The sequence below is a fragment of the Acanthochromis polyacanthus genome, chromosome 22 (genome assembly GCF_021347895.1).
Source record: "Acanthochromis polyacanthus isolate Apoly-LR-REF ecotype Palm Island chromosome 22, KAUST_Apoly_ChrSc, whole genome shotgun sequence".
In the NCBI taxonomy this organism is placed as follows: domain Eukaryota; kingdom Metazoa; phylum Chordata; class Actinopteri; family Pomacentridae; genus Acanthochromis; species Acanthochromis polyacanthus.
Genome location: NC_067134.1, coordinates 17211491 through 17223762, shown reverse-complemented (window position 1 = coordinate 17223762; position 12272 = coordinate 17211491). Strand labels below are relative to the sequence as shown.

The 12272-nt window shown below is 41.1% G+C and overlaps 1 protein-coding gene across 1 annotated transcript in view; it reads right to left on the bottom strand.

Annotated features, from left to right (window-relative positions):
- Positions 1-11109, bottom strand: part of LOC110968256 (striated muscle preferentially expressed protein kinase-like) — a 29138-nt gene extending 18029 nt beyond the window's left edge. Inside the window, exon 1 of the mRNA XM_051943554.1 lies at positions 7028-11109. Coding sequence (XP_051799514.1) covers positions 7028-7409 — 382 coding nt within the window. The 5' untranslated portion in view covers positions 7410-11109. The remainder of the gene's footprint in view (positions 1-7027) is intronic.
- Between the last annotated feature and the right edge of the window lie 1163 nt (positions 11110-12272).

The window sequence follows — 12272 nt, the reverse complement described above, 5'->3', positions numbered from 1 at the left end:
CGATGCTACCACCTAATCCTGATCAGATCCCTGAGGGTTCCTGTGAGCGACTGTGTACCAGCAGGACGGAACACAAACACACCATTTGCCAGACCAAACACGAGGGAAACAGCGATGGCTTTAGCCTCGCATATTGCCTCAGCTGCCTCAAGAGAATAGAGAACCTAATTACTCGTACTTCATCCTTAATCCACTTGAACATAATGTCTGGAGAATGTGACATCATCAAGCAGCTATAGAATATTTCTGCTCTGGTATGACAATGCAAGCCATCCATACAAGAGGAAAAATGGAAGTGGCATCATCTCTGCAGAGATGGGCTTAAAGTTCTGCAGAACAACTTTCCACAAACATAAGATTAAATACAACCAACTTCAGTAATTCAAGCTCTTGTGACAAATGTAAGGCAATTTGCATCAATAATTGCAGGGCCTCACTCAACAAGAAAAGCACTCAGACAGTGCAGTACTCTGCCGAGGCTGCTCAGTCATATCATTTCCAACGGCTGAAATCTTGAAAAAATTTGTGGCAGAAATCATGGCACTAAAGAATGTGGCCATTTATTACAGATGTACCCACAAACAAAATGACCTTGGAGTGAGCACAGGCGCGTGTCATGCTTATGTATGGACACCGAATCGCGTGACTTGAATATGTAGCAGGAATTGATGGGGCTCGGAAACACCCCCACAATTTAATCAGCTGTTCCTTTATCATGTCCGACGGATAAGTCCTGACAAGTCCATAGTGGTGGATTTGTAGTCAGACCGCAGACGTGATCATCAGCAGGCAGCTGATGTAGTGTTAACTTGTCGTCCTCTATCTCGCAATGATACAGAAATCCTTAAAAAATCCACTGAAAAAAAAATCTAATCACTTGGTCCTTTCTGACCTTCCCTGAAAATTTCATCCAAATCCGTTAGTCCATTTTTGAGTAATGCTGCTAACAGACAGACAAATGTATGCTGATCGTCACATAACTCCACTGTTCCTTGGCGAAGTAACAAAACATCTTCTCAGGACTGTGGCAACCCTATCACACTCTAATGCTTTCTGAACTTGTTTACATTTGGATGATCAATTGCGCCTTTAACAAGAGAAGATTTGTATTTTTTTGTGGGGTAAAAACCATCACCATTTTCTTTCAGCTGTTTAAAATGTGACCCTTTTGAAATCCAGAGAAAAACAATGCTAATAAGCAACTATATTCATATTTTCACAATTCAGAAGGGGGCTGCTGTACCTTAAAGTTGAGCCTGCCATAAAAAGTGTTATCCAAGAGCATACAACAGAGACAAACTCAATCCATTTAGGCAGTAACAATAGCGGCCTCCAGTGCATTACCTTGTTTTCATTTCCATTACAGCTGTTCCACTTAGTTGAGTCTGCATATTATGCTATCCTGTGACAATGTGAATCTTTTCTTACTTCAGCCTGTTAAAGGGTCCTAAACAAACCATTTTATGCTGTCATACTACACATTTTGTATTGACAGCAGCTCCCACTCACCTCTCTGTTTCTTACTTGTCGGCCCACTCACTCCTTCTCTAACATTCCTCAAAGCTTTCCGTGCATCCAGTAGCTCCTTCCGCAACATAGCTCTTGTTTTTCTTTGCTGGATCCTTTATAAACCAACTAGATGGCTACTGCTGCCAAAAACAACTTCTCCTCTTAGTGCGAATGTTTTCCATCGAAGACCACTAGAAACAAGGGAACTTCCTCAGGCTGGACCCAACGGCCCGACATCTCCCAGTTTCACCTTTTCTTATTATGTTGTCTTCAAAATGGCCTCTTCTGCTGCGTGAAACAAGCATGTGCTGCCCTCAGCTCCACCATCTTCAGCCCATGTCTGTCTTTCTTGCCCTCTCCCTGCTCCCCCAAAGCCCAAACTTTGACTGCCAACTTCAGTGGGCTATTTCAAGTGGTGCAGAGTACAACCCCTCTAGTTGTACTATACGTTCCCTCTGCACCCCCTTTCAGAGAGCTGCCTCCCCTCCCAGTTATAGCAGGAGATTAAACTCACTGCTGCAGAGAAACCGAACGACCTTTGCTGTCCTCTGTGGGCCACTCTGCCTGGACTACAGAGAGCTTTCTAACTCTAATACACAGCAAATATGTTCGAATACATCTTTTCAGATATCTACAACTTCACTTATTGAACAGTAAGACAGCTACAGTGATAACAGTGGAAGTGAGGAGGATCTATTTCAGACAGCTATCTGCTCACAGACCTTGAAGCTGGAGGTGAATGTAACTCTGCGGCCTTGTATGTGGTAGAAATGATGTTCAGACTCAACTTTGTGACTGAAAGCAGACATTGAAAACAATCGTTAAAGTGAAGTTACATGACAATCGGCGTACATTTGTCTGTCTGATTGTCCGTCTGTCTGTGTGTTAGCAACATTACAAAAAATGGATTTGGAGGTAATTTTTAGGGAAGGTCGGAAATGGCACAAGGACCAAGAGATTAGATTTCTGTGGAAGAACAATACAAATTGACTGTGCAGCTGCAACTTTAAATTCGTTGACTAGAGACAGTTGGCTGTGACCCAGAAACCTACATCTACCTGATCAGACTGTTCCCGTTAAAGAATGGATCCATGTTTAAACCACAACAGTCTCTCTCAGCAATGGGACAAGAATCAATCCATCCATCCATCCATTCTCTACACACCGTTAAATCCTCATTAGGGTCACAAGGGGCTGGAGTCTATCCCAGCTGACTAAGGCCGAAGGCACTTGGACAGGTAACCAGACAATCACTGGTCCACAGAGAGACAGACAACCAAGCGCACTCACATTCACACCTCTGGACCATTTATAATCACTAATCAACATCAGCATGTCTTTGGACTGTGGGAGGAAGTCTGAGTACTCGATGAGAGCCAAGAAGGGAACATACACACTCCAGAATGCACTCATCTTTTTAAAAATCGCATGAAGATATATTGAGATGTCAGGTTCAAATAAGAACTCATGCAAAAGAGCAAAGGCAGAGACGTGTTTGAATTTTGGCTGGGCCCAACCATCTACAGCTACACTAAGCTTTAGAAAAAACAAAGCCAATATGACCCTGCTGGCCTTAAGCTTGGGCTGGGCGATATGGCCAAAAAATAAAATCTCGATTTTTTAAGTCATCTTGGACGATCACGATTTTCATCGATTTTTCTTGTTTCTTTGCGGTCTGTTTGCTATGGCTAGTGCTAGCCATGCTGCACTCTTGTAGCTGCGAGCACTCTTCCCATTCTGTTGGGTGCCTCTGCCAGAGGTGCTGAAAGAGGTTAGTTGTGCTGCTACGCTTCGTTTTCACAGTACTTTTGCAAATCTTACACATGACTGAAGTTTGCTTTGTGTCAGTCTTGTCAAAGCCGAACCACTTCCATATAATCGATGTAACATGAGGCCCTTTTCTCGCGATGGACTCTTCGTCTGCTGTTGCGTCCGCCATGACGGGGGTGTGAGTGTTTCTGGCGGAAAGTCATGAGAGGCAAACGCCAGTGCACAAGTCGTGAAAGGCAGAAGAAGAATCTGTATTGTTAAATATTTAAGCTCGCTTCGATTTTACGATTTGGCAAATTTTCAAATCATCAGGTTTTAAAAAGGCGAATTAATCGCATTAATTCGATTGATTGCCCAGCCCTACCTTAAGCTCTGAACTTATGATTGCTCTGCTGTGTTTTCCATAATTTTTAGATGCGACACACTGTAAGCAAAACCCCTTTTGGTTACAACTCCTTGTCAACTGGTTGTATTTAGTCCTAAATGTAATTTATGAAAGTCTATATCTGGTAGCATAATGTTGGTGGTGTTTCCTTTCCCGTTAACCGTGTTACGAGCAGCCAAGGATCGTGACCCTAACTCGTCAACCGCTGCTTTAAAGGTACAACAAAGACATTTCCAAATGTTAGCTTATGATTAACTGCAAGTCATGCTGGACGGGTTTGTCACAATATGGCACTGATCTACTGTAAAAACGGCTTAAAATACCACAGGTGACCAATGTCTTATTCCCTTTGAGCTTCCTTCAAACAGCCTATCTGGCCTTCAGAAGTTTGACAGTGTGTTAATCAGAAGCTATGACGTCAGTAAAGTGCTCCAGACTTGTGACACAGCACTGCTGTGGTTTCTGGTTGGTCTGATACCTTAAAGTGGCAGCCTTGACTGTCTGACTCACCGAGCAACGCTAAAAAGCAGCCATTAAAACTGAGTGCACACACATGGGCAGATACACGCAACACACAGACACACTGTCCCACACACCACTGCCTGGATCTTTTTCACCACGCTGACCGTGATTGAGTGTGACAGCGCCGCGTCTTGACCGTGGCGATGCTATAATTATCTGTGATGTCTGGTGGTGCAATCGGAGAAGGGGGCCGGCGGCATCCACACATCACTCGAGCACGAGCCCTGAGGCCGGCACGGCACATACCGAGCCATAAATAACCACCAGGAGAGAGAGGAGGGAGATGGAGGAGGGAGGCAGAGGTCAGAAGAGCCAGAAAATAGATACAAATTAACAAACAGTAGTAAAAAAAACCACAAAAAACATTGTTTCGCTATTGTTAACCTGTTTGCTATTCATGCAAATGGTAACACACTGAATATTTCAGCAAGAAGTCTCCAAAATCAAAATGCTGACAATTAAAATAATATTGGGCTATTTTCCATTCAAAGCTGTGTTAATGGTGTCTTTATTTATGCGAGTGTGGGATTTTTCAATGCATAGGCCTCAGGATTAAATATCTACCCAGTGTGACTTGCCTGTCGCTGTCATGTCCATATTTCATTGTCAAAGTTTGTCTTTTTGCTTTTAGGCCAAGTCTTTAGAGGGTCTCAAGCACAAGTCAAATAGCAGCTCTTCATTTAAATCTGGACAAACGTCAAGTTTGTAGCTCCAGTTATAGAGAAAATGAAAACAACAAAGCGATAGACCAAAGAGGGATAAAAATGGCTTTAATTAAAATAGCGGCAAGTATGTACCTTGCAGCGTTGTTAGATAAATCTAAATCCTCACTTCAATCAGGCTGAAATTAGCAGACGGAAACGAAGAGAGAGAGATAGCAGAAAAGCAGACATATTTACTGAGATTAAAAGCAGGACGGCGACATGGAGGTGCTGAGTGAAATGGCAGCTGGACCATGTGCAGCTCATGGTGTGAGAGCTGATGACATGTGAGCAACTGTCAACTTTCTCCACGAGCCGACATTGCTATGATCAAATGTACCAGCAATACAATGATCTCACCACCAGTCGCAGCCTGTTATTTTACACAAGGACTCCAATGGATGATGCAAACTGGTGGTGAGTATTTATACTACCAAGTGTGATGGTGATGTCCTTGGATAATACAAGTTACTGCTGTGGTTTTACCCCAATGGAAGGCCTGCTTTCAAACCATTTCTCCTTATTGGGCCCTTAAACAGAAAATCGCCACTTCACTGATAACAGCTGCGGTTATGCACAGATGACTTGATGTTTTAACTTGTTAAAGTTGACATTTGTTTTTAGTATTCCTCCTCAGCATACAATGGCAGGAAAAATAGATCTGTATTTGATCAAAGCAGGGTTGAGGTATATGCTGATCCTCGACTTAGTTACTGGGGCATAGAAGGCAGCTGTGCTAAAAAAGCCACTAAAGCTTCACTGGCAAATGCTGTCCTTATAGGCAGAGGTGACAAGACAAACTGGGAAGTTATAGACAATCCATTCAAAGCCGTCACACTTGAACTGTCCTTGAGCAAGAAATGTCACAGATCCACTTTCACGTCACTTTTCCAAACCAACTGGTGAGTTTACTTCATGACATTAAAGTAATTCGGTGTCAGGCAGGATTCCACTCATAACTTTTTTGAAAACATAATTTATGTCTTGCCAGCTTTGCTGTGTGAATTTATGCTGACAGACCAGCCTTCCTGAGTGAAACTGTCTCACCAAAGCGTTCTAATTTTGGAAATGTTAGAGAGCTGCAACAGCAGCAATATCTTTACAGCCTAATTTAATTTTACAGCCTAATCATGGTCTCACTCTCCCGTTCAATCAGTCAGTGAAGGATTCATTTGATTCAAATCGAAATATTCATGAAACAGCTTGCCCTGACCTCCTCATTTTCAATCAGTTTAAACAAAGGACTTCTATCTTAAAATGTCCACTTTCAGCATGAGCTCGATTAACTTTTTCCATTCCTCCAGAATGGAAACCATGTTCCACACTCAACAGAGATGATTCTCCAAGACAACGTTATCTCAAACAATAATAGACAAGTTAGGTATAATATTTGCCTTGTTTTTTTTTTTCAACAATAGCAATAAAATCAGTATCACAGCAAGAGCTTGGGCTAGCAGGAGAGGCTCAAACCTTACAGCCGATATCTTGTGCAGTCATTTCATGCTGTTCATGACATTATTATATTAGTGTGTCATTTGCACAATACACAAACAGCAAGCTTTCAGATTGATGATACAACTGACTGACTGGCAATGTTATTAAACCATGTGTAGTTGTAGACAGTTTAAATCTTTACAGTTTCCCAATTTTCCGTAAGTTATAAGCAACAAGACTGTCATCGCCAAATTCTAACTTACACAGTACAGTAAACACAACAAACAGCCAAAGGTTCAGCTGTGCAGCTCAGAGGAGTCTATTTACAACCACAAGCTAATTTTAAGCCTTTCCCACTGCTGCTCTGCAGATATAAAAGACGGGGGCAGCAACTCATGTTCAAAATCCAATATTCGATCAACAGTTGTTCGGTTTAAATGGGGTTCCAGAGACTAAGATTATATCTTATGAGAACAAATATTAATTTAAAAAGACAAAACATCGAGCATGAATGTCAATATTTGAACAGATTTAAGGATTCCATGTAGAAATACGCTGTTGTCAATGAATGGAGTAATAAAAATATCAAAGTGGCAACTCCTTTTGAAGACCATTTAGAGCTGAGAAGAAAATACACCTGAACCTTTACAATCCAGTGTTATCCCTTCAAATTTGTTGAATCTAAGTATGAGTTGCTTGTGATTACCTTCACCAAGGTCCATAACTGCCAGGACAGCGCTGCAGTCTGCCTCTCCCAGCTCATTGGTCGCCACACAGGTATACAAGCCAGCATCGCTGGTTCGACAGTCCCGTATCCACAGCCCCCCTGAGTCCTGGGCCTGTGATGGAGGAAGGAGCTCGTCGTTGTGGTACCAGGTCAGGGAAGGTTTTGGACATCCGGACACCGATACCCTCAGTCGGATATCACATCCTGTTCCTACAGCTGCTTTCCGGAGTTTGCGGATGAAAACTGGCGCTGTGGGTTCTTGCGTTTTATCCACGTTGTCTGAAACACTCTGGTCACTGGGGATTTTGGCCCTCTTGAGTGGGATGTTGAGACGGGGAGTCGACCTGGAGCCTTCTGCCATCTTGATTTCTTCTAAACTTCTTAAACTGCACTTTTTATCTGGTAACTGACTGGGGTATTAAGGTGTGCTGCATTTACCGGATGCCTCTTCTGAAAGACTCCATTGGTTCAGAGATCTTGAGGCTCACAGGGACTACAGAGGATGTTGGACCCGGGCTGTTGCACCGGGGACTAAAATGACCAGAGGACATCAATCAGAACGATGGCAAAAGAACCCATTAATAACAGTTTATATAACAGAAATCTTATGAACCAGCTAGGTTCAGCTTCAGTAAATCTTTTGCTGTAATCACCTTGCTATATTGCCGAGAAACTAGAGATTACATATTTTTAAAGGCTAAGCAGTCAAACTTAACACACTAATATACTGAATTATGCAGTTCTAGGGTGCTAAAATCAATATTACTCAACAAAAATCAAAAATCTAAACTTGTCTGTCTCTCCTAAATGTATTTATGTAGTTTTCCAATAGCTGCAGTACTCTTTGACAAAGCAAGAGGTGACCTGTGTTATACCGTAGACTTATTGTAGGTACATGTCGGTAGGGAAACGACCCTTTAGGGCAACACACATTGGATACATCCTGCCAGTTTTGGTTCAAAAGTGATGAATCATACAGAGAGAAGAAAGTCGAGGTATGATCGGCAGAAAGATAATGTGTCCTGGTGCCTCAACCCGTTCTAGACACTACTGGGGTGTTGTCTTACATTGGAAACAAAAGCTCAGGATGTGATGTTAGAAGTTATAAAACTAAAAGATTCATAAAATGGACTCTAAAGGTCATGATTTCTCTTCCTTCTTTGACACACATTTACTTTTGAAAGCCTTTCTTTAATTGAAAGTACATCCTTAGAGCAAAAAAAAAAAAAAAAAAAGTACAACTGGTGTGTCTTTGTCTTGAAGATAGACAAACCGAGTCAGGAATGCACTAAGAAGTGACCCATTTTGTTTGTTAGAACAGCAACTTCCTGAATGTAATAATTATTCCAAATTATGAAAATGCCCTAACTACTCATCAAATAATGCATGCATTTGTTTCATGTGCTAATTCATGATTTTCTACTAAAATGCCGATCCAAGGAGTTGCCTTAAATGAACCTTACCTGATAATAGAAAGAAACGCAACTTACCTCACTTTTGCCACTAAAGCCGAAAGGAATCCCTTTGGACATCCCCGCAAAGTCCAAGTTAAGGTAACAAGATCCATGGAGCAAAATATTTCATCTCAAATCATTTGCTAAAGCCAGTGTCTGTGCGTGTCCTTTAGCGAGCTCGGCTGTAGGTGTAAGTCCAGCTGAGATCATGTAGCATTAGCAGCCACCGCCATGGTCCCTTTCAACAGCTCCAACCCCCGCTGAAGACTGGCGAGGCGCACGCACAGATCCTTTCTCCTAAATGTCAAACCACTCAGGCCTTCTGGACTAGTGTGTTTTCACTAACAACCCCTGAGTGCTTCTTAAAAATTACACTTTTGACCTTTTTAGGCCTCCAAGTACTTAAATCAGCTCATGTTCTCTGTCTCCTTCTCTGCTTCACCCCCCATCTCCTCAGTCTGAACCTCGACAGCTGCACTGCCACTGATAGGTCACATTTCTTGGGCTGCTATGTATGACCTATTCTACGACGCACACACACACACACACACACACACACACACACTCCAGGCCTTTTAGATAATATTATCAACCAAAAAGTGTGTGTCTGTGTGACAGAGGCTGCCACAGCGTGTGTGTGACAGTTGGAGTTGCTATAAAAAGAAAGTCTAAGAATACAGACAGGACTTGACGCGATTTGTGCAACTGTAGGGCAATGATATAACAATGCGATATCACTACATGCTGATGTTAAACAGATTCAACTAAAGTAGTTTTAACAGTTTATTGTAGTGTTCTTAAAAAAAAATGTCAATAATAATCCGATCCATCTTTATCACTGTAGATGCTGTTTTTACAGGTTCAGTAAAATTGTCTTCATTAGTAACTGAGTTGCTCATTAAATCGATGTCAACATAACTAAAAGACAACAGGATATATGTACACTTAGAGCACAGATGACTCTTTCACAGAAATTTCTTTCAAGTCAAGCCAAAAATGTTGACTCAGTGGCACGTCTTTGAGGAGAAGAGCTAGTCTAATGTATGTGGAGCCGAGCTAATGGATGACTGAGCCTGAAAGGGACCAGATATGCTTCACATCACTCTGACTTTATTCTCTCTCTGGAAGGTTTAAGGAGCCGTTGCTGTGGTGACAGGACCTGAGAGATCCTTCACAGAAAATTCTCGTTTTTATGAGACAAAGAACAACGAAATCTGCTTAAACCATGTGTCTAGAACATGGCCTAGACGTTAATGATAATCTAACAAATTCAGTAAAATCAGTATGTTTTACAGAGTTCAGCTCAATAGGCAGTGCAGACCTCAGACTAAGATAAAACCAAGTTAAGTTATAAGCAGGACTAGTCCAAAACAATCTTGAGAATAAGTCTAAACCAACAAACAAATAACATAAAAACGATCAAATCAGGCTCAAACCTCAATTTTCTCAAAAGTGAGAGAAGGCCAAGAGTGTGCACAGCAGTAATCAAAGCAAAGGGTGGCTATTTTGAAGAACTGAAAACTCGAAAACACATTTTGACCTATTCCACATTTATAGAATCTTACCTGAACATGTTATGGAGCCCAGCAGCCGTGGATGTGAGTTTTTTCTGCACTGTATTGACTGGAATTAAGGATTCAGACTGCCTGAGGTGGATCTGTGAATGCTCTCATCCGTTCCATCTCCCTGTGTTACACAAAAACAGTCTAGTGAGCTTTTAGCTTAAAAAAACAGTCCAAAATTTCTCGAAACTATTCATTCCTGTTAGCAAACGCAGTACACTGTTCATTTTGGGATAATAACTGCTTTTCTCTCCTCTCTCATTAAAAAAAAGGCTTACAATTCAACAGTGACTATGATTTCTTCTTTTAGGAGCACCCAAAAAAATAAATATTTGTGTCATTTACAAGAAATACGCCACACTAAGGGGACAATGTGATCTCTACAGAGCTGCAACATGCTTTTGGGTTCTTTCTAATCGTGTCAATCCTTCAGTCCTGATTTTTACATGTTTTAGGATCTGCTCCTGGTTGAGTAGTTTACTTACTGCTGCAGGACAACTCCATTATGTGACATGTCCTGTTGTGAATTTTTTCGTGAGCGTTATTTTGTTGTTCAGCTGTCAGCACTGCCAAGGTCTCAGACAAGGACTGCATACATAAAGCCCTGCTAGGACGGACCAAATTGTGTCAGATGCTTTTGCTATTTTTTGGAAGATTCCAGCGGCTAAAATCTAAGGATATCACCAGTACATGTTATGCAGAAACAATACTGGTAAGCAAATGCGCAAAGGATTGACATATTGTCCTTTTTCTTTTCTTAAAATGACATTTAAAGCAACAGTTTCAGGAGTTAACAGGCAGTTTTCTCATATTCTACCACCTACAGCTCCTCCTGCTGGAGAGCAAAGACGGAGATTTAATCAGCCACAGTGTCTTATTGTCCAGTTTGCAAGTATCTGAATGTTGTTATTCTGTGCTGCTCACTTGTTCATACATTGTCAACGTTCCACCAAAGACTGATGATCACTCTGGGATGGTTTTAATAAAATCATGGGGCTATAGGAGGTGAAATTATCCAGTATGTCACAAAAACCTGAGTGAAGTCCAAATAAAAAAAGGTTAAAAAAAAAATGAGTTGCAGATGTTTTTTCTTCCTTCCTGGGCTGCTTTGGAGAGGTTTTGACCTTCCCAAACTGAAAATAAAGCAATATAGTACTAGTACATTAAAGTAGCTGAACTTTGATTAGAAACTTAATACTGCACATACATTTATTCAACACTAACAGTAAGTAATGGCAACATTATTATCATTATACATGACGATACAGAAGTTACAGAGCATTTCCCCTGCAGAATGAAGGCACTTCAAGATCAATAGAGTATTTTCAATTGTTATCTTGACACTTAAAGATTGGAATACTTCCTTCTCTGCTGGTCATTCCCTCTGTCAAATTGTCCATGTGAATACATCTTGTGCATAAGACAATCCTTAATGTGCAACAGTTTGAGCTTTTCTAATATTTTTTAAGCTGTGAAACAGTCTCATATGAAGGTATTTGTGTGCTACTGTAGGGAGAAAAGTGCTGGTGAGGAAAGCATAATTCTGCGGGTAAGAATAAAGATGATAGCATGAGACTGAAAGCCAAAATCTCACTTTATCTTCGGATGTTTTGACAGCATTCTGCTATTTTACGTGAAGGACAAAGTGCAGATAATAGGTGTGGTAGAAACACATCTGTCATTTCATCTCTTGAGATTTTATGGGAAAAAAACTTAGTCAACATCTTAATGTACCTTGTTTTATTGCACTATGCTGCAAGTAATTTCAGTGAAGTGTCTACGAGCGTTAATAAATAATGAACAGAATAACGTCAATTACGATGACGAGATTTAGTCAAAAAAAGAGAAATGTTTAAAACTGCCCTAACACAAACTTTCCTGTACATCCAGTCAGGTTTGTACTGACATTTTAGAGGGTTTATCAAGCTGCAGTGCCTGTAAAAACGTTATCTCAAGCTACAGCACTTTGTCACAGAGAGAAGACTTATTAAGATTACGAAGGCCATGACTGGACGTCTTAATGAGACGACCAGCACAGACGGCTCTTTGGAAATGACCTGATGTACCAAAGCTACGTATGTCTGCAGACATTCAAAACCTGGTGAGCACTGGTTTAAAAGTGAGGGCAAAATAAATGTCGTTATTGAGCATATTTTCGAAATACAGCCATAACTCTCATAAGTAGCTGTAAGTTCCCTCTGTATAGAA